This window comes from Lissotriton vulgaris, chromosome 1_1, assembly GCF_964263255.1.
Source record: "Lissotriton vulgaris chromosome 1_1, aLisVul1.2, whole genome shotgun sequence".
In the NCBI taxonomy this organism is placed as follows: Eukaryota; Metazoa; Chordata; class Amphibia; order Caudata; family Salamandridae; genus Lissotriton; species Lissotriton vulgaris.
In genome coordinates, this window is record NC_141685.1 from 1,358,588,710 (window position 1) to 1,358,608,793 (window position 20,084).

A 20,084-nucleotide genomic window follows, 5' to 3' on the forward strand; every position below is an offset into this window, starting at 1 on the left:
GTGCATTATGAGTGAAATTCAACGACCAATGTGTGACACTTGGAGTGACACTTTCTCGCGAGTAAAATCAAGCAATAAAGTCCATGGAAACAGATAAATACCAGAAGCTACACCTAGGGCTTTAAGTGGGATGAAAAAACTGGGGAGGGGGTCTCTCAAAGGGACGCGGCTTAAAAACACGCAAGCTAAATCTGTGCTTAGCATAATGTGCCGCCCGACTTGTATTTTGCTGTTTCTGTTGTTACATCCAGATATATGACGGCACAGCAGCCAGGGTAATATGCTTAATGCTAAACACATACGCAGGGTAATATGCTGCATGCCTAAACACTTATAACACCCAAAGGCGAGACCTTTTGGCTATGTCAATGCTTGTTGTATCTTGGGAGTGCCCTGTCACACCTGGGCAATCCGCATGCCTCCACATGTTGGATCATCTCAGGGAGCCCAAACCTGACAGCCCGCCAGCTCTCCACAAGGCAGCACTTCTCTGCATGGTCATGAGAGCCAACAGGGGGAGGGGGGAGCGTAACAGTGCTCCCCTTTCCTTTGATGTCACCGGGCCCCGGAGTGGAGATACCAGAACCCTTTACTTAGCATCTCGGGCCAGACTGTGGTCCCCGCATTCCTGCAAGTGGTGGGCGACCCGGAGTTGGGGTTCTGGGTCCCCATAGATGAAATCCAGCTGGGGGTTGGGATAACTGGGCTCCAGGACTCTGGGGAGAGGGCCCCACACACACCCACTTCCAGGGATCTTAATGCAAATGGTTCCTTCCTTGCATTGTCCCTGGGACTTGCCAACACAGGGTGTTTTTACAGACTTCGCAGCGGAGCTCCATGCGCTCTGTAACCTGGGGGGTTTGCGTATCAAAGGTCAAATCCATTTTCTTCCCATATTACGAGCCACATTGGGCCGTTCTGCTTTATTTCGGGCTCATTTTGCTCCTGGTAACCGGCCTTAGCCACCTGGAGCCTTTTCCTTAGATCTCTAAGGTGGCAAACTTTTACCGGAGCAGGTTTAACTGGCTCCCTGCGCCAGCCTACCTCATTTTTTCTCAGTCGGTGCAGAAGTCTAATTCTTCCCCCAAATAGTCCTTAGCGGGTGTAAGGTGACTGTCCAGCTTCCCTGGTCCAGAAAATGAACACATTGGTCCTGGGGACTACTGTGGTCAGAGTCCTTAGTCCAGGTGGGCATCAGGGGGTTCCTTGTACCAGATTTCCATTGAGGTCACCTTCAGTCTAAATGTCCAGCAAAAAGCACCCTCCCGCCCTTGTGCAAGAGTTTTTAAGTGTGGGCAGAAAGTTCTAGAAGCAAGGCACAACTGGCCAAGCCTAGGGTGAATAATCACCTCTCCGTCGCAACCCTCCTGCACAGCATGCTGGGACAACTCAAGATGCAAAAACAACAGGTGATGGACAGAATGCAGAACAATGTCATACATTCACCCCAGTACAGAGATCTGGCCCTAAATCCATAGTTTTTTTGCTCACCGTGCCATTCCAGTTTGAACCCAGCCAAATGCAAATCAGTCTTGACCCTGTGCCCCATGGGAACAGTCCAGCCCGAACTGCCAAGCCAGGTCCTCCCTGGACTGGAAACAAGCATCCAAGGACCGGTTTCGGGCTTTCAGCCCTCATCAGCCTGGATAGCTTGATTCCAGTGGCATGGAGAGCACGGGACTCACTTCTGAGCATACCCGTCCCACTCGGGGTGACAAATGCAAAAACAATTCAAGATGGCATCACCCAGGAGCCAATGGGTCACATCTTCTCTGGGGGCGTCCATTCCGTCCATCATTATCTGAGCCTTTCCCAAAAACTTCAAAGAGGAGGCCCCTACAGTGTTTGCTCCAGAGGTTTGGGCTTCAACCTTTGTTCAACGGCCTTGGGCTGTCCCATATCTGGTACAGAGTGACCGCTAATTGATGAATGCAGATTTTTTCTCACCTCCCCTTTCCTCCTCAGGAGATGAGTGAAGCACTGTTAATTGCCCTCTTTGGCAGGCAGGCTGTCATTCCTGCTGCTGGAGAGAAATGTCATTAACTTGGCTCAGTAGGGTGACAAAAGACCTGGGCTCTGATGATGAACCTGACAAATATGACAATTCTGGATGACCCATAAGCTGTACAAATTCTTCCTTGGAACTCTCAGATTTGATCTTGGTGCACATGTTTCGGCCCAATTTGATATGTCACTGGACGTTGTTTGCCAAAGGGAAGCAAAACTACACTCTATGGCAGATTTCCCCTATGTGTATAATAACGTGTCACTGCAGACAAGACTGTAAGCCACACTTACTTTCCTTATGAGTGTACACTAACATTATACGACCTACCCTTGGTCGATATCTAACCCTAAGGAGGCCCCTCTATGCCAGGCTATCTGTGCGCAGTTACCGAGCTGCGCTCAACAGTAGTCTCATACATGCAGCCCTCAAATGTGCACACATATTCATGTTTAACCAGCCAAGTGTCCCTTACCCTTGTTGCGTCGCAGCAGCCTTATCATAAGAGGTGGACAGTGGAGGTTAACACCACCAGTCAATTTACCAAGTTTTACTTTGGGTGAGTAACCCTTTGCGAGGCTCTCCAGAGAAAAAAGGCCAGAAACTACGTGATCAAAAAGCAAAACATCAGGGTGGATTACAGAACCCATTTCATTGCAAGCTCCTTTTGAGTGACAGTGGTTATTGCCCCCTCAACCCATGGTATGATGGTGGTGGCAGTGTGTTTAGTGTACGGCGGTGGTGGAAGTGTTTTTAATAGGCAGGAGCACAGGCCTTTTTGTTTGTCTTTTTGGAGAGGGGAGACTAATTAACGGTTATCTTACATCGATGGTTCACAAGTCTCCACAACTGGAGCACTTACCCATCATCTCTGGGACATTCATGAAGGGAGTCGGTAACATGTAGTTTATGTGTCTGGCTGTGTGTAACTAGAATGATGAGTGTTGAAAGCCACTGGACTGCATGTGCGCTTATCAAGATGGAGGCCTTCCTTTTCCTGGGCAGGAAATCTCCATCTCAGGAATTCCAATCTACATGTACATGCTTTCCTGCCTTCCTTCTGAAACCAGGACCTGGTAGGTTGGGGACACAACATGCCTGGTCCATTAAGTTTACTGCAGGTTTGCACTGCCACAGTAAATCCTAGCGCGCACACACCTTTACTGTGTTATGGCCATCACTCCTGACAATGGAGCCTTCTAGTGAGGTGAAAAGATCACACATGAGCCAGCTAAAACTGAGGATAAAAAGAGAGTCAGTTCATTCTTACTAGCAACAACAAGAACAATCTCATCCACGATTTTAAGAGACCCTGAGGTTTTGGTGAAAACTGTAGCCTCTCTGACTGACTCTGGCAGTCTACATTGGTCTTTGGAGGAGGATAGGTAATGCTTCTAGTTGTATGGGGTCATGTTTTGGGTTACTGGATTATGGATACCTTTTATTTTCTGTCATTGGACCTTGGAAATACAGCTGTCGAGTTTCCAGCCCACTTATGCAGTCATGTGTCGTACCGAACAACAGCCTAAGACCAGAGATCGTTCTGATCAGAATATTTTGCTCACATACGCTGGCCCGTTCTGTGAAAAAAAGCTCTGTGAAAAGACTGAACAGCAGAGTGCTGCTAAAGTTTCCCAACGTGACAAGAACTAAGAACTCGAGAAAAACAGTTGCCATAGGGCAAATGTCATAAGAAATCCCGCCCATAGTACTAAGACGATATAATGCTTGGTTTCACATCTCAGTCCCTGAAGGCGGCAGCCTCTTTCGGAGGATTGTAAATATCTTTAGTTTGAATATTGTTTTTACATTCATTTTACATAAAGTGCTTTAAAGCACTGACCGGACAAAGACGTTATTTATTTTTATTTACTCCACTCCTTGAGCAAATCCTGGGCTGCCAATCCACCCTTCACTACTCAGTCAAGTCCAAAAGGAGATATCTGGTCATTCAATTGAACTGCATTTATATTGTGGCCATGGGACACAGAGGTAAATTACAGTACTCACACAGGATACTGTACAGTAACCCCTGATTGCCCAGGGCTCCACGTAAAGGTCTTACACATACTGAGGAACAGTTTTGAGTTCATGTAAACCCTTGGATCAATGTCAACTAGTATTTTAATTTTAAAAAACTTTCGTTGCCAAATCTAACAAACTATTTTGCTTCACAAAAAACAACTATGATATTGGGGAGCATGAAAGAACAACTCCAACAACCAAAGAAGGCAGAACTTTGTGCGCAGGCTCATACACTTCCTAAAATGGTCTGACCAGTGTGCACCTGCCACAATGGCCTTACATTGGCATTTATATAACAGCACTACCCACAATAGTTTGACCAAATTCCCATTAAATCAAGCCTGTCAAAGTACATGGACTTGAAGACTATGTTACTATGTTGCAATCCCCTCTCATCCATCTAAAACGTAGCAAGCCCACACCTTCACCTCTCCATCACTCTCAGGCAGTCAATCAGCAACATATCCTACCTTAAAACGCTCTAAATAACATAAAAACAACAGCCTCTCAAAATGGTTGCTAAAGAAGAAAGCAACCTGAAGAGCTGGTATTGGGATCAACACATGAGGTAACAACAGAACACAGACAAAAATAGAATTGTGTGGATATTTTTTCCAATAGGTCTCTCATGTCAGAGGAAGATGTGCAGTCTTAGAGAGAGCGCCTTTGCCTATGTTGCAATTCTGTATAATTTCTGTTACGTCAGACATTTGTTTAATACAACGGTAGCCTTGGTGTCCGAGGTATGGACGTCAAACGGATATTCAATCTTGAGAGTCAACTCTGCAGTTCTTTGCATTATTCTGCAAAATTGGTTTTACTCAAGGGATAGCTCCACTGAGCATGTTTTTGTCATGAAATATAGTAACATGGGGATGGAAATAAAAGCATGCCGTCTTACCTGCATTCAGGCATCAGAGTGTCAGTGTTCATTGTGCATATTCCTCCATTCATGCAGTATCCATCACAAGTCAGACAGCTTGGTGCCAAATTCCCACTCGCGCACCTAAAAACAAATGGCAATGCCTGATTGAACTTGGAATCTTAGATTTCCTTCTCAATTCATCTACTTCATAACTGAGAATTTCTCCTCGATTTCCATCCTGAGGCAGTGTGACAACTGTTGTCAAAGGCGACTAAACTTCCTTGACGCCATTGGCAGACAGGGGAATTTAAATACAGATCTGCATTTTTAAACTAATTTCTTGCTCTCAAACTGCAAGTGCACACAATCAAGGGAAAATGGAAGACAGAAATTCATTTTTTGCTTTTGTATCCACTTTGAATGTCAAATCATTGCCACTGATGAAAGAATTTAAGTTTCCCATTGAGGTCAGAACGGTATTACCAAGAAAGACTTCATGGAAATGAACATTATAGCTTTTGGGTCTGTTCTGGGTTCTGCTAGCAAGTGGTTTCAGATGCAAAAGTCATCTATGGAAAACACAGCACGTCACTGAAAAAATGCACCATGGCAAAATATTTGCCTACTAAATAAAGCAGTATGTCCGACTTGAAGGAAAATGCATCTGTTCTTGGTATGTAGAGCTGTAGATTTGAATACTTGTGCATAGATCGCCATCTGGTGTTGAGCTCGGATGTTTGCACTTTGTTTTTGTCTTTGTAGTCACAAGATAGGCGACTCCTCTTTCTGATCATAGTGAGCATGGGCATTGACTCCACCCTCAGATTGTTTTTTGCCATAGAGGGTGATAGTGGAGTTTGGTGAAACAGGAAAGATGTCCATGTGTGATGTATCTAAGTAAGGTAGTACTGAAACAGATAGGGGTATCCGGGGAGGCAGGTGGGCGTATACAAATCTACAGCTCTACATGCCAAGAACAGATGCATAATGGTAAGAAGCATTTTCGTTTGAGGCATATGAGCTGTAGATTGTATACTTGTGCATAGACTATACAGCAATTACCTCCGTAGTGGTGGCTACCTATGTATGTTGCAGTGGTTTGAAAAAGTGTTCTTAATACAGCCTGGCCCACACTAGCTTGTTGTTTTGTTTGAACATCTACACCATGGGTACTCACAAACTTTCTCTCAGGGGCCAAATATATAGTGTGGTTTGTGTCCGAGGGCCGCACCAGTGGGGAAGGGGCGGGGCTAGAGCAACAAAAAAAAACTGTGACCATGAGGTTGACCACAGGTCCCTGCAGCGGACGCCTTCGTCCACTGAGCCACCAGACCTGGCATACACACATCTCTCTCTCTCTCTCTCTCTCTCTCTCTCTCTCTCTCTCACTCTGTCTCACTCACTCTGACTGTCTCACTCCCTCTCTCTCTCTCCCACCCTCTGTCTCCCACCTTCTGTCTCCCCCTTTCTCCGCCTGCCTCTCCCTGTCTCCCTCTCCCTTTCTCTGTCTCCCTCTCCCTTTCTCTGTCTCCCTCCCTCTCTCTCCCTCCCTCGGTCTCCCTCCCTCTGGGACACGCCGCCTCAAAACGCCTTCCCTGTCGTCCTCCAGTGCTCTATGTTGGTCCCAATGGTTGTGATGTCATGGAGCACCAGGCGGGGGGTTGCGTGGCTCTGGGTCTCAGTTAACTGAGCTTGTGTCCACTGCGCACCCTGGTCTCGCCTGTTAGCTTGTTGGTCTAGTGGGGTTAGGTAGCAACCTCCTCCTCCTCCTCACGTTACTGGTGTGGCCCCCTCCCATGCTTCACAGGTACGAGCAATGATGAATCACTGCTGTACAGGAGGGCACGCCACTCAGATGCAGGGACATCCCCCGCATTTTATGCCTTCTTCTGTTGTACAACGAGGAGGGATCCCGCTGCGCTCACACAGATCACACTGTGCCGTCCAGATCCCCGGAGTGCAGCCGCGAGCTGAGCTCTCTGGCCAGGAACTGCTCCGGCACCACCCTCCTCCCCAGCGGGCCCGCACTATCCTCTGTGCTCACTGGTCTTGGCAGGGGGCACCTGTAGAGCTCCGTATTCTTCCCCGACCCTCGCTTCGTAGACAGTATCACGGAACAGCATAGAGGACTGGGACACCTCACCAGCCAGCATGCGTTTTGACACATACCGGGCTATTGGATGCTGAAATTATGACATTTCAAAATTCAAAACCCTACCTCTGACATTCCCGTTTTGAAAAATGAGCATGCTTTTCTCAAAGTGACTTTAACCGGGACTGGCAACTTTAATACATTTTATTTTTCATTATCTGTTTTTAAAATACGCATAACTATGTACTTTTCTTACTCAACACTTTTTGAATATATTTCAGGAGCTAAGCATACCAGTGAGTCATACGATGTTTAGTTAAGAACTTGTGAATAAACACACATATACATTTAAATTTCTTGTGATAATATGTGATTGTTTTGTAGCATGTATTTTCATTTGTATTTTCACATGAGGTAGAGTTGTTTTCGGCCACTCAGAATACAATAATTATGACTGTCTCTTGTAGGTGCTGATTACGTGACCTGGGTTCATAGACACTGGTCATTTCAATGGAAAAAGTTTACGGCTTTAAGGGAGCAGGGGGTCTGCATGGATCTGCATCGTACAGCCCCCTGACTTCTCAGGGCGATCTTCTCCCAAAGGACCCTTTCTACCAGCCGCACTGGCTGAGGCAGCTTCCGGGACACAGACAGCCGCACTCGAGCAATTAACAGGTCTTTAAAAGACCATTTGCATGTTAATGGGGCTTTGTTGCATTTTACCTCTTCTTAGGCCCCTGTAGCTCGACTCAATCACTGGAATCGCCCTGGCCCCGCAGCAGAGTCTCTCAGAGTTGCGCTGCTGAAACACTCAGTGTTTGCAGACACTCTAAACATTTTTTCAAAAAACACAGGTACAATGTCAGCAAGGTCCGCGGGCCGCAAAGGAAGGCTTGCCGGGCCGCCCGCGGGCCGTACTATGAGTACCCGTGATCTACACAATAGTGTTTTGTGAAAGTAGCCCAAGTTGCTGCTTTGCAGATGTCATCTAGGGGAATGTTCCATAAGAATGCCATGGAAGCCCCTTGTTTGCGTGTAGAATACACTCTTGGGGAAATGGATAACGTACGCTTTGCTTTTTGATAGCATATCTGAATGCACTTAACAATCCACCTGGCAATGCCAGCTTTTGATATAGGATTGCCTTTATGTGGTGGTGAGAAAGATACAAAAAGTTGTTTAGTTTTCCTAAAAGTTTTTTTTCTTTCAATGTAGTAAAGGATAGCTCTTTTGATACCAAGTGTATGGAGAGCCCATTCTGCTACTGAGTCTGGTTGAGGAAAAAAGACAGGCAGCTCAACAGACTGGTTAAGGTGGAAAGCAGAAACTACTTTTGGTAGGAATTTGGGGTTTGTCCTAAGAACCACTTTATTGTGATGTATTTGCACAAATGGTTCTTGTATCGTTAATGCCTGGAGTTCACTAACTCTCCTGAGAGATGTGACCGCTATAAGAAAAGCTACTTTCCATGTGAGAAATTTTCATTCACATTTAAGCAAAGGTTCAAATGGGGGACCAATGAGCCTGGTAAGGACAATGTTAAGGTTCTACTGAGGAGAAGGTGGAACTGTGGGAGAAATTATACTTTTAAGGCCTTCCATGAATGTTTTGATAGCAGGTACCCTGAAGAGTGACAAGTGTGGTCTGTTTTGTAGGTAAGCGGCTATGGTGGCAAGATGTAATCATATAGATGTGTATGCCAGATTACATCTTTGTAGATGCAAGAGGTAACAAATAACGTTTTGTATTGAGGCATCTAGTGGATTGATTGCTTTATTATTGCAGTAAATAATGAAGCTTTTCCATTTAGCTGCATAACACGCTCTAGTGGAAAGACGTCTAGCTTCTTTAATGATATTCATACAGTCTGGAGGGATGTTGAGGTAACCAAACTCTAAGACATCAGGAGCCGGATCGCTAGGTTCAGTTGAGTTGGATCTGGATGCCTTATTTCTCCATGGTTCTGTGTGAGAAGCTTTGGAGAAAGGTGTAACTTCTGATGTGGAACTACTGAGAGTTCCAGCAGGGTTGTGAACCATGGTTGTCGTGCCCATGGGGGAGCAACTAGGTTCATTGCATTGTGAGAGACTGTTTGAGCTTGCGCACCAGTAAGGGAATGAGCAGGAGAGGCGGAAAAGCGTACGCAAATCTGCCTGACCAGTTCATCCATATTGCATTGCCTTTGGACAGTGGGTGTGGATGCCTGGAGGCGAAGTTTGGTCATTTTGCGTTTAGATGTGTGGCAAACAGGTCTATGTCTGGCTGGCCCCACATGTGAAAAAATGGATTAAGAACTTGCGGATGAAGTTCTCGTTCGTGGATCTGCTGTCTCGGACGACTGAGCAGATCCGCAATCTGATTGTGTTGCCCTGGAAGATGTTCTGCTAGGAGGTATATTTTTTGAGGAATGGCCCATCTCCATATGCTTTGCGCTAGGCGTGACAGCTGCAGAGAGTGTCCCCCCTCCTGTTTTTGCATATAGTACATTGCTGTCATATTGTCCATTCGGACGAGAACAGCTTTGCATATGAGGTGTACTTGGAATGAATTTAGTGCAAGAAAAATCGCCAGTAATTCGAGGTGATTGATAGGAGGCGTTTTTTGCCGATGAGTCCACATTCCCTGAAAGGTGTGGTTTAGTAGATCAGCTCCCCAGCCGGTGAGCGATGCGTCTGTTGTGAGCACTATCTGTGGAATCGGGTCTAGGAACAGCCGCCCTTTGGATAGGTTTTGTGTGTTCAACCACTGCAGAGAGCAATGTGTGCGGCTGTCTCACAACACCAGCTCTGCAAGCTGACCTTGAGCCTGGTTCAAATGACGTGTCAAACACTCCTGTAAGGGAATCATTTGTAGTCTTGCATTAGGTACGATTAATATGCAAGAGGACATCATTCCTATTAGTTGCATAAACACTCGAGATGACGGAGAGTGTTGAGGTTGAAACCTTGTTATGAGAGTTTGCATGGTTACCATCCTGAATGGATTGGGGTATGCAAGGGCTTTGGAAGAATCTATTATGGGGCCCAGACACTGTTGCGTGTGGGACGGTTGAAGATGTGACTTGGAGAGGTTTATTGTGAATCCCAAGTGGTGCAGCAGCTGGATTGCTTGGTGCGTGTTGTGCACACAATCGCTGCATGACTTGGCTTTTATAAGCCAGTCGTCTAGGTAAGGAAAAGCATGTGTGTTGTCTTTGGAAAGTGAGCTGCTACTACTGTGAGACATTTTGTGAACACCCTGGGTGCTGTGCCCGAAGAGGAGCACTTTGAACTGATAGTGCTGACCGTCTGCTACAAACTTTAGATATTTCCAGTGAGCAGGATGAATAGGAATGTGAATCTGAGATCTAAGGTGGCAAGGAAATCGTCTAGTTGGAGTAATGGGAGGACCTGTTGGAGAGTGACCCTGTGAAAGTGGTCAGATTGTATGTACAGGTTCAACGGTCTGAGGTCTAATATTGGCCTGAGAGTACCGTCCTTTTTTAGGATGAGAAAGTAAAGGGAGTAAACCCCTGTGCCTTGATAGTGTATGGGAACAGGTTTTATTGCATGCTTTTGGAATAGAAAGAGAACCTCTTGTTTGAGAAGCGTGAGATGTTCAGTGGACATGGGACGCTGTCTGGGTGGTATGTGTGGAGGAGTAGAGATGAGTTCCAGGCAGTAACCATTCTGGATAATTTGTCTTACCCACCTATCTGTGGAGATGGAATTTCAGACAGGTAGGAACTGTGATAGTCTTTCCCTGACTGGAGTGGAATGTTGGGGGGGGGGGGCTTTCGGGGGGGGAATTGGTGGGAAGACACTGTTTTTTTGTAGGAGAGGAGCGTTTATTATTACTGCGGCCTCTTTCTTTGGAGTTATTGCCCATGTGCCCCCCTCTGAAATAGCCTTTGCTAGAGGAAGTTTGAGTGGGGCTTTTGTATGACGAAGAGTTGTCTGTACCAATGGTTTTGGAGGTGCCCCTATAAAAGGAGCAATGAAAGGAGCCTCTAGTTCTTAGTAACTGTAGGGCCCCCACAGATTTGGCTGTTTGTGTCTTTCTTCATCTTTTCCAAAGATGTGTCTACAGTAGGGCCTAATAGGTGTTCCTGATCAAAAGGCTGATTAAGAATTAGAGACTGCACCTTCTGTTTAAAACCGGATATGCGTAGCCATGCGCAGTAATATACTTGTGTTAACGGCACGAGATTCTGTGTCCACTGCATCAAGAGCACATTTAATGGAGGTGTTGGTAATAAGCGTTCCCTCCTGTATGAGATCATTAGCTTTTGCCTGGTATTGCTCTGGAAGATGTTGCATTAATGTCTACAGTTCATCGTAATGCGCCCTATTGTACCTGGTTAGCAAAGCTTGGGCATTAGCAATGCACCAGTAATTTGCCGCCTGTGACGCAACCCGTTTACCAGATGCATCCAGTAATTTAGATTCTTTATCTGGCAGAGGGGCATCACCTGTTGTCTGGGAGTTTGCACGTTTACAGGCATTTGTAACCACTAGAGAATCTAGAGGGAGCTGCCCCTCGATATAAGGTGGGTCATTTGGAGCTGCTTTATATTTTTTATCAACCCTGGGGTTGAGAACTCTAGCCCTGACAGGGTCTTTAAACACATCAGGGGCATGTTTAATCATACCCTTGAGCATAGGTAAAGTACTTGTTGCCCTTTTGTGTCTGTGTAAAAGTTTCTAGCAGAAAGTCTTCATCTGAAGGAGTGAGTATAATTCTACCCCATGGTATTTGGCTGCTCTGTCTATGAGTTGTGCAAAGTCTATGTTGTCGTCTGGAGGGGATGGCTTAGATGGGTATGAGTCTGGCTCAGGTATATCTGGGGCCTCATCATAATACACCCATGGGTCAGGTGGTGGAATACTCTGAATATCATCATCGTCGTCGTCATCCACTTGCGGCCCCACAAAATCCCCCCCACCCAATCCCCATCCCCCAAGGTATCCTCATCATCCTGTGAAGGAGGTGAAGAGGGAGATAGTAGAGAGTGTGCTGGAGAAACTGGCACAGTTGGAAGTGCTGGAGGGGGTGAGGAGGGTCTAACAGGTGAAGTCGCCATGTCTTTTCTCTTTAAAGGTAGCTCAGGTGATTCTGAGGTGTTCAATTTCCTCTTTCTAGGTGGCAATGCGATCACTTGAATTGTAACAGGGTCAATGTGGAGAGTCTTGTTTCGGACCCGGTAGATCTGGGTGAAACAGTTCTTCAGAGCCTTTGTCTTTCGTCGGTACCAAGGATTTTGGTTCCGAATGATGCCTTTTTTTTTTTCCTGGCAAAAGTTAATTGAACAGTCATATTTTTGCTTACATTGGAACAGTTTGATGAACATTCAGAAAACAAAAAGGGTACCAGATGATGACATCAGAAAAATTGTCACTTCTAGCACAGTAAATATTTTTAAAAATACCTAACTGGAGGGACAGGCAAATATCAAGTCCTTTACCAGACACAATTATTCTGCTTCATGGGGCAGCATGACTCAAGACTTCACCTAGACGACCTGTGGGAAATGTGATATGTGCACTTTATTGCTGTAAATTTAATCCATTTATATAGCTATAGAGTTTGCACTTGGATTGAAAACAAGCAAATTTAGGACGTGTGTCTAAGCACACTTGATATTTGCACATATCATAAATTGCATGTAGGTAATAGAGCATCCCAACTCAAAAAAATGCATCATGGAACACATGCCAGTAATAACGAAAAACAGCACTATAGTTTCCCGTGGCTCTGCATGTGGCTACATTTCATCAGCCACACATTACATTATTTACATTTTTTGGAACTGGCATAAGTCCAGCACTATTAGAAAGAGGGAGCGTGAAGGCAAACTCTGTAAGTTTGAATCACAACACACTTTGGATCTGGAGACTCTAGCCCCGCAGGGATATAAAACGACAAATGAAGTTGCAGTATTTCTTTAGAATTAGAAACTGTGTTTCTGTCATGGATGCTGTGCTAGGTCTGCCTGAGTGTTATATTAAATCATTTTTCATTTTCTTTAATGTGAATCAGTGTGCCTGATAGCATCTCAGTAATAGGAGGTGGAAAGCTGCGTAATATTGAGGATCAGTGCATATTATGAATTTTTTCCAATAAAAAGAGATCATTCATGGGCAGTAATTATAACTCATTTCATGGTTTATAACTTCACTTTGTAAAAGGGTTTGGAACTACGACTTGACCGCCGGTATGATGTCTGAACAATGACGGAACCATGGAAAAACAATAATTTACAATAAACTGACAATTCGTTTTGAATACTAAATTAACTGGATGCATTTGTTGACAAGATTTTCACATCAGTATAGTGGTGAGGTGCAGTCAGTAAGTTTGATGGGATGCTTTCTGTATGAATTATAGTGTTGCATTAAATTACATAATGTTTTTAACTCCACTTTGGGTTTTGTATTACACTGCCAACGCCCTGCATGTGTGAAATCTGCGGGCTTCTCTTGAGTGCTGTTATATAACAATTTATAGGAACGAAGGTAAAGGTGGTGTCCCTTTTTAAGATCACTGAACTCCGAGGTAACATGTAATATTCTTTTAACGAACAGTGAAGGGAATTGTATTCCTATATTATACAGTCTGCCATTAACTTTTTCCTCAAAACGCCTAAATCCAAGTTCTCTTGCTTTTCATCCGAAAAAGATGGCGCTGAATATGTGTAATACATGGGTAGTGTCTGTAGTGTGAAATTAATGACACCAACATGAAGCTACTAATGTGCTGTAAACATATTAAGCAGTTTAATATAAGTGGCTTTAAAAAACAGCTGTAGTTTAGAATTTCTGGTAACATGTTGATAGATTCCTACATTGGTCTTATTTTTTTATTTCAAAGTATTTTATTGGATTTTTATACAAACAAATACAATAGCATTCTGTCACGGGGTTAGCCAAAAATAGTCCGTATACAATGGTTATATGTACTATTACGGTAAGATATCTGTTTTAGCTAAACCCTTCTTACATTGACTTGCTGGGAAATTAGGCAAAGGTTGATAAAAAGAAAAGAAAGAGGAGAGAGGTTCTATGACTCTGAGTCTGATAGGGGTTTTAGTCTTTGTCAAAGCTGACACCCCACTAGGTGGTCTATGGCGGGAGAGGTGGTTGAAAGAGGCAGTCCAGCAAGCCCCCCCCCCGCCCCCCCCCCCCCGATTCCCATAGGCCCTTGATGTACACCTTCCATACGCTCCAACCCCTATAGGGGGAGGAGATGTGGGAACTCGTGTGACCTCAAGGGGGCTTGTAAGAGTAAGTACGCAACTGATGCAAGATGGCCGCCTGGTAGGAGCTCCTGTGAAGAGCTCCCAGTGCTTGGGATCCCGTGTAGGGCATTATCCCTGTTAGCACCCACCAACCGCCACCAGCACAATCAGCACGACGAAACGAAACGAAACTAAAGCAGATATAGTGACGGAAAAGTCACAAAAGCAACCGATTGCCACTGACCGGATGAACGGAGGCTGGAGACTGCATAGTCCCGAGTCCGGACTCTCGCCGCAGACACCCCCAGCGCTGATACTCCCGGAGCCTGCGGAGCCGACACTGCGGAACATCCTGTCACCTGCACAGCATTGGACTCACGGCGGGATAAGAAGGCACCCCCGTCGAGCCGCTAGGGCGGCTGAAGCTGCGGTAGAGGGCACCACCGTAGCGTAGCAGAGGCGGCTGAAATTCAGGGAGCCGGCTGAGCTCGCCCGCGTGAAGTCATCCCCCCCGCTACCATCAGCCCAGCACGGAATTCAAAGCGGCCTTAGAGGACACCCCCGTCGCATCACAGGGGCGGCGGAGGCTGAAGGAAGCTGGGAGAACGCGGGCTAAAAGAAGCCCCCCCCCCCGCCTGCTACACGGAAGAGACGCGGGCTGGTGCACCGGTGAACCGGGCCAAGCCCTCGGCAGCATAGGTGACCCAGAGGCATCGGGGGGGGCAGAGAGAACACACAGCACTACAGGAGCATAGGAGGGCACCCTAGGCAGAGGCAGCTGAAGATCCGGGAGCCGGCCAAGACGACACCGCCCGCCCGCTCCACAGCAGCAACGAGTTTAGCGGGCTAAAAGAGCACCTCCCCTCCCACCACACGGAAGAGACGCGGGCTGGTGCACCGGTGAACCGGGCCAAGCCCTCGGCAACATAGGTGACCCAGAGGCATCGGGGGGGCAGAGAGAACACACGGCACTACAGGAGCACAGGAGGGCACCCCAGGCAGAGGCAGCCGAAGCTCCGGGAGCCGGCCAAGACGACACCGCCCGCCCGCTCCACAGCAGCAACGAGTCTAGCGCCACTACTCAGGATCACACAGGAGTGGAGCCCCGAACCAGGCATGTGTGTTCACGTACATACATTCAACTTGTCTCTGCAGAGCGAAAGGGACTGAGACACTCTTGGTTCAAAAAACTGCAAATCAGATGGGACTGAGACACTCTTTGAACAAAAACTCTGCAAAAATCTGCTGACAGACTCAACAGGAACACAGAGACTTAAGGTATTTACTTCTCCCTCCCTCCGGCTCACTTTTAAACTTTTTAAACTTTTTAAACTACCCCTTTGTTCAAAATGGCTGGAGCCATTGAACTGTAGCCATAAATCTCCTCCGGTACCTCTGTCCACGAGGCTCCTCGGCTTACTCCCCCACACAGAGATAAGCATTCCTCCCAGCTAGCCTTGAGCATTGCTGGCTCTAACAGAAAGTGCAATTCCTCCCCCTAATAGTAACTGACAGAGGACTAATAATTCTATCCCCCCTGCTTGTATGAATGGGAAGGGAAACAGCTCTTCCCTGCTATCTGAGCAACAGCAATAAACAGAGGACTACTATCTCTATCTCACCTATTTGGCGGCCATCTCTGACTAGTCTCTCTCCTGGGTGGGCTTCATTGTTTGAACTTATTACCGAATACTTTGCTCAATTAGGTATCTACACCTTCTCGGGTAAGAATGGCTGCCGGTTATTGCAGTACTATACTTCTACTTGTATTTTGAACTTTTTGTATCGCACAGACTGCTACCTCATATGAAAGAATGTCTGCCTTTTATTGCAGTATTATACTTATACCTGTACTTTGATCATTTGTAAATGCACAGATTGCTACCTCATATACGTTGGTTGATAACTAATGCCTAATTTTGCAGTATTATACTTATACCTGTATTTTGAACATTTGTAATGCACAGACTGCTACCTCATATACGTTGGTTGATAACTAGTGTCACTTTTGATTTGAATGTGGGATTTACGTACGTTATTGTTTACATCTGCATTCTGTTCCTGTAATTTACTTAAACTGGTACCTTGCAGTATTCTGCACATTCTCGCAACTTGCACTTATCTCCACTTCTCTATCCTGATAGGCACCTACTGTTACCTCATATATCATATACTTCTTCTTTAATCGGCATTATTCTGCACAGTTCTGCAAACTGCATCCATTCTCACTCTTCTCTCCTGTAATGCTACCTCATATATCTCTTGCTGCTCACTAGTGTCACCTCTACATGTTATTTTTAAACATTTGTAATGCACAGATTGCTACCTCATATAACTTGGTTATTAACTAAGGTTAATGTTGACTCTTGATTTATGTAAATTGGTGTCTGCACTTGTATCCTGCTCCTACACTATCAGTATTATACTTTCACCCGTATTCTGCACTTGCCTGCTCACTTCCTCAACCTACACCCACGCCTACTTTTCTACGTATCACGTATCTACGTAGATTTTTGTTTCCTGCCCTTATATTATATCAGTATTGCACCTACACTTACACCTTGTACTTTGCACCTTGGTAATTTATAACTTATTACTGTGTAACCTACTGTACGCATTTGTTTTATGCACATTTGTACCACTATAGTGCATTAGTGCACTCTCCCATTGTACCCTACCCCTATATACTATCAGTATTATGCCTACTCTTACACCTTGTACCTTACAATTTACCGTATGTATTTGCCCTACTGCTCACTCCTATATCCTGGTTATGCTGGTTGATTACTAGTGCCACTTGGGTAATTTATAACTTATCACTGTGTAACCTACTGTATGCACCTGTTTTTCTGCACATTGGTACCACTATAGTACACTAGTGCATCCTCCCATACCCACCTAATCCTTCAACGCAACATGGACCCCATCGGCAAACACACATACAAAATCAACTACCCACCATCACTCACCAAAAAAGCCGCCAAACGCTTTAAACACAACTTCCTTAGGTCACACTCGGAAACGCCCTTTGCTGACACCTACTTCTCACCGGTCAATGGATCCCTGAACACCGATATCATCTTCCACACCACACGCAGAGCTCAATGGAGAAAAGAGTTCTTCACCCTACTCACTGTCTCCTCCACCAGAAAATCCGCTCACAGCCTAACTCTCTCCATCACACCATCCCAAGCCTTTCCAGGCAGTGCCACCATCACTATTTATAATAACGGGATTGTCCTATCACAATCCACAGACAGGAACCTGGAACTGCTAGACAACATGTTCCCCACCTTCAAAGAACACCTCTCCAATTCACGGACAAACACTCATATCTCCCCCAGTCCCACCAACCTTGACCTCACAGCTACATACTATTCAATCAGGGATACACCTACCACCCCTGACCTCCCATCCCCTACCCACAACCCCACTATCCTAATTCAGCACTCAATCACAGACACAGATCGCTCCCCCTCATACACTGCTCTTTCCCCCGCCCCTTCTACCAACTTGCGGACCTCCACACATACCTTCAACACTCCTATCACACCTACAGCGGGCAGTAACACGCCGCTCGCCGCTGACAGCACAGCTCCCACCCATAACACACCTAACTTAGCCCAGCACCAGAATAACACGCACTCCGACAATTCCCCCACTTTATCCCCCCCATCCTCAGTCCTCATTACCCTCTAACCAATGTCGCAGAACATACCCCCTCTCTTAATTTAACTCCACCTCCCCTCAACAGGACCATCTCCAATCCCACTTCCCCTCCTACTCTCAGCCCCCATTACCCTCCCTACACCCCACCACGGCTACCAGTCTCCCAGCCTACACCTTGACCCCCCCGCCTACCACCAATGCCATCACCCATAACGCCAACTTCCTCCCTACCTCATCCACACCCCTCCCGCCCAAAACCTCTCGCCTCCCTAACCCCATCCCGCACACCAACACAACGCAGACCTGCTCGAACACCAGCCCTCCCTCCCACCTGCACACGAATTCCCTGGTCAACCATTCACCCCTGACTGCCACTCCCACCCCCACCACCTACCCTACGATGGAATACATCACGGCCACCCTCACTCAGATCAAAGAAGACATTCACGCCATCAAAGAACTACTCTCCACACACCCCATACACCCCCCACCCACCTCCACCCCCCCTCCCAACTTGTCCCCTACTCCGCCGGCGGACTCCCACCCTCATCACGCCCCACACCTGGAGTCAATCCCTGCTCATAGGCGCAACTGCCCTCGTCCCCCGCATCGCCCCTGCAAACCCTCACACACCTACACCCCCGCCAAACTTGTACCCCACCCCTCCGACTAACTCTCGCACTCCGCCATCCCCCAATCTGACCTCAATCCCTGCTCTTAATCGCAACAACCGCCCTCGCCGCACCCACAACTCTTCTTCTGACCTCGACACACTCACCCTTCTCCGCTCCTATGACCCAGCCCCCCAAATTCACACAAGCACCCCACACCGCAACATTCCCACGATACACCCCAAATCCCCTTAGACCACCCAAACTAAACAGCAGACTCTCCATCCCCAATAACCTTAGAAAATTCCCTCTCTCGCTAGAACCAGCTAACACCCTCTACACACCCCGTCTCAAATGCATTCTTCTCAACTGCAGATCGGCCACGAAACATTCCGCAGCCATTGCTGACCTCCTCCTATCGCGGGACCTTGACCTAATCATCCTGACTGAAACGTGGCTAACTGAATCTTCGACACCCATAATGGACATTCTGGTTCCTCCCAACTACCACATTATCAGGCTCGACAGAACAGGCCAAATAGGTGGTGGAATCGCATGCATCTACAGGAACAACCTCTCTGTTCAGAAAGTCAATTCCACATCCCTACCATCCCCAACATCCTGGGAATACATCTGCCTCGACATTATTAGTGAGGGCAAACCGATATGCTCTCTTCACAGCATCTACCACCCACCCAGGGACAACCTCACCTTTTCCCAACAAATCATGGATATGATCTCAACCAATTCCGGACGGCAGCTCACCCAAATATACCTTGGTGACTTCAACCTCCACTGGAATGACCGCAACGACGCGGTGGTAAATAGTCTTAAAAATTTCCTCAATGCCCTTAACCTCACCCAAATTTGCAACAGCCCGACACACGAGAAAGGTTCTACCCTCGACCTGATCATCTCCAAAGAGGACTCTATCCAACTCGAATCCATCCAACCCTGTGACTGGTCAGATCATCATATTATCACATTCTTTATCAATGAAAAAGTCAAAGTCAACCCGGCTCAACTCTCCAAGCCCAAAGTCTGGAAAAGAGACTCGAAAAAGCTCAACCCAGGCTCTTTGCCCCCTAACAGTTGCAATCTCCTACTCCCACCTACAGGCGCCACGGACGTCCAAACTCTGACTGACCACTATCTCAACGCTATGAACTCTATAATTAATGAGGCTGCACCTATGCAGCTAAAAAGAGTCTCTACTAAAATCTCCAAACCATGGTACGACGGGAGTCTCAACGAGGATAGAAGAGACATGCGATTGGCAGAACGGACCTGGAGATCAGCTCCCTCCGCAATGCACCTAAAAGATCTGAAGAAAAAGAGAAACGCCTACTTCAGGAAAATAAAACGCTCAAAATCGGACTTCTTCAGCCTCCAACTCGACCAAGCAAAAAAACGCCCGAGAAAACTGTTTGAGCTAATCAAGTCACAATCCAAGGAGCAACCACAACCATTCAACACTGGGCGTGAGACACCCTCCTGTGAAGACTTCGCTGCTTTCTTTACCCAAAAAACTGACAAAATAAAAAGCGATCTCCTCACTGACGCAAGCCTCTACTCCAAACCCCAATGCCTAGCACCCACTG

General features: G+C 46.5%; 1 protein-coding gene across 2 annotated transcripts in view; it reads right to left on the minus strand.

The window, feature by feature from the left end:
• LRP1 (LDL receptor related protein 1) overlaps positions 1-20,084 on the minus strand; it is a 1,437,817-nt gene that overhangs the window by 57,648 nt on the left and 1,360,085 nt on the right. For both annotated transcript variants that reach the window (XM_086966724.1, XM_086966716.1), the window contains exon 85: positions 4,932-5,036. In XM_086966724.1, coding sequence (XP_086822850.1) covers positions 4,932-5,036 — 105 coding nt within the window. The remainder of the gene's footprint in view (positions 1-4,931; positions 5,037-20,084) is intronic.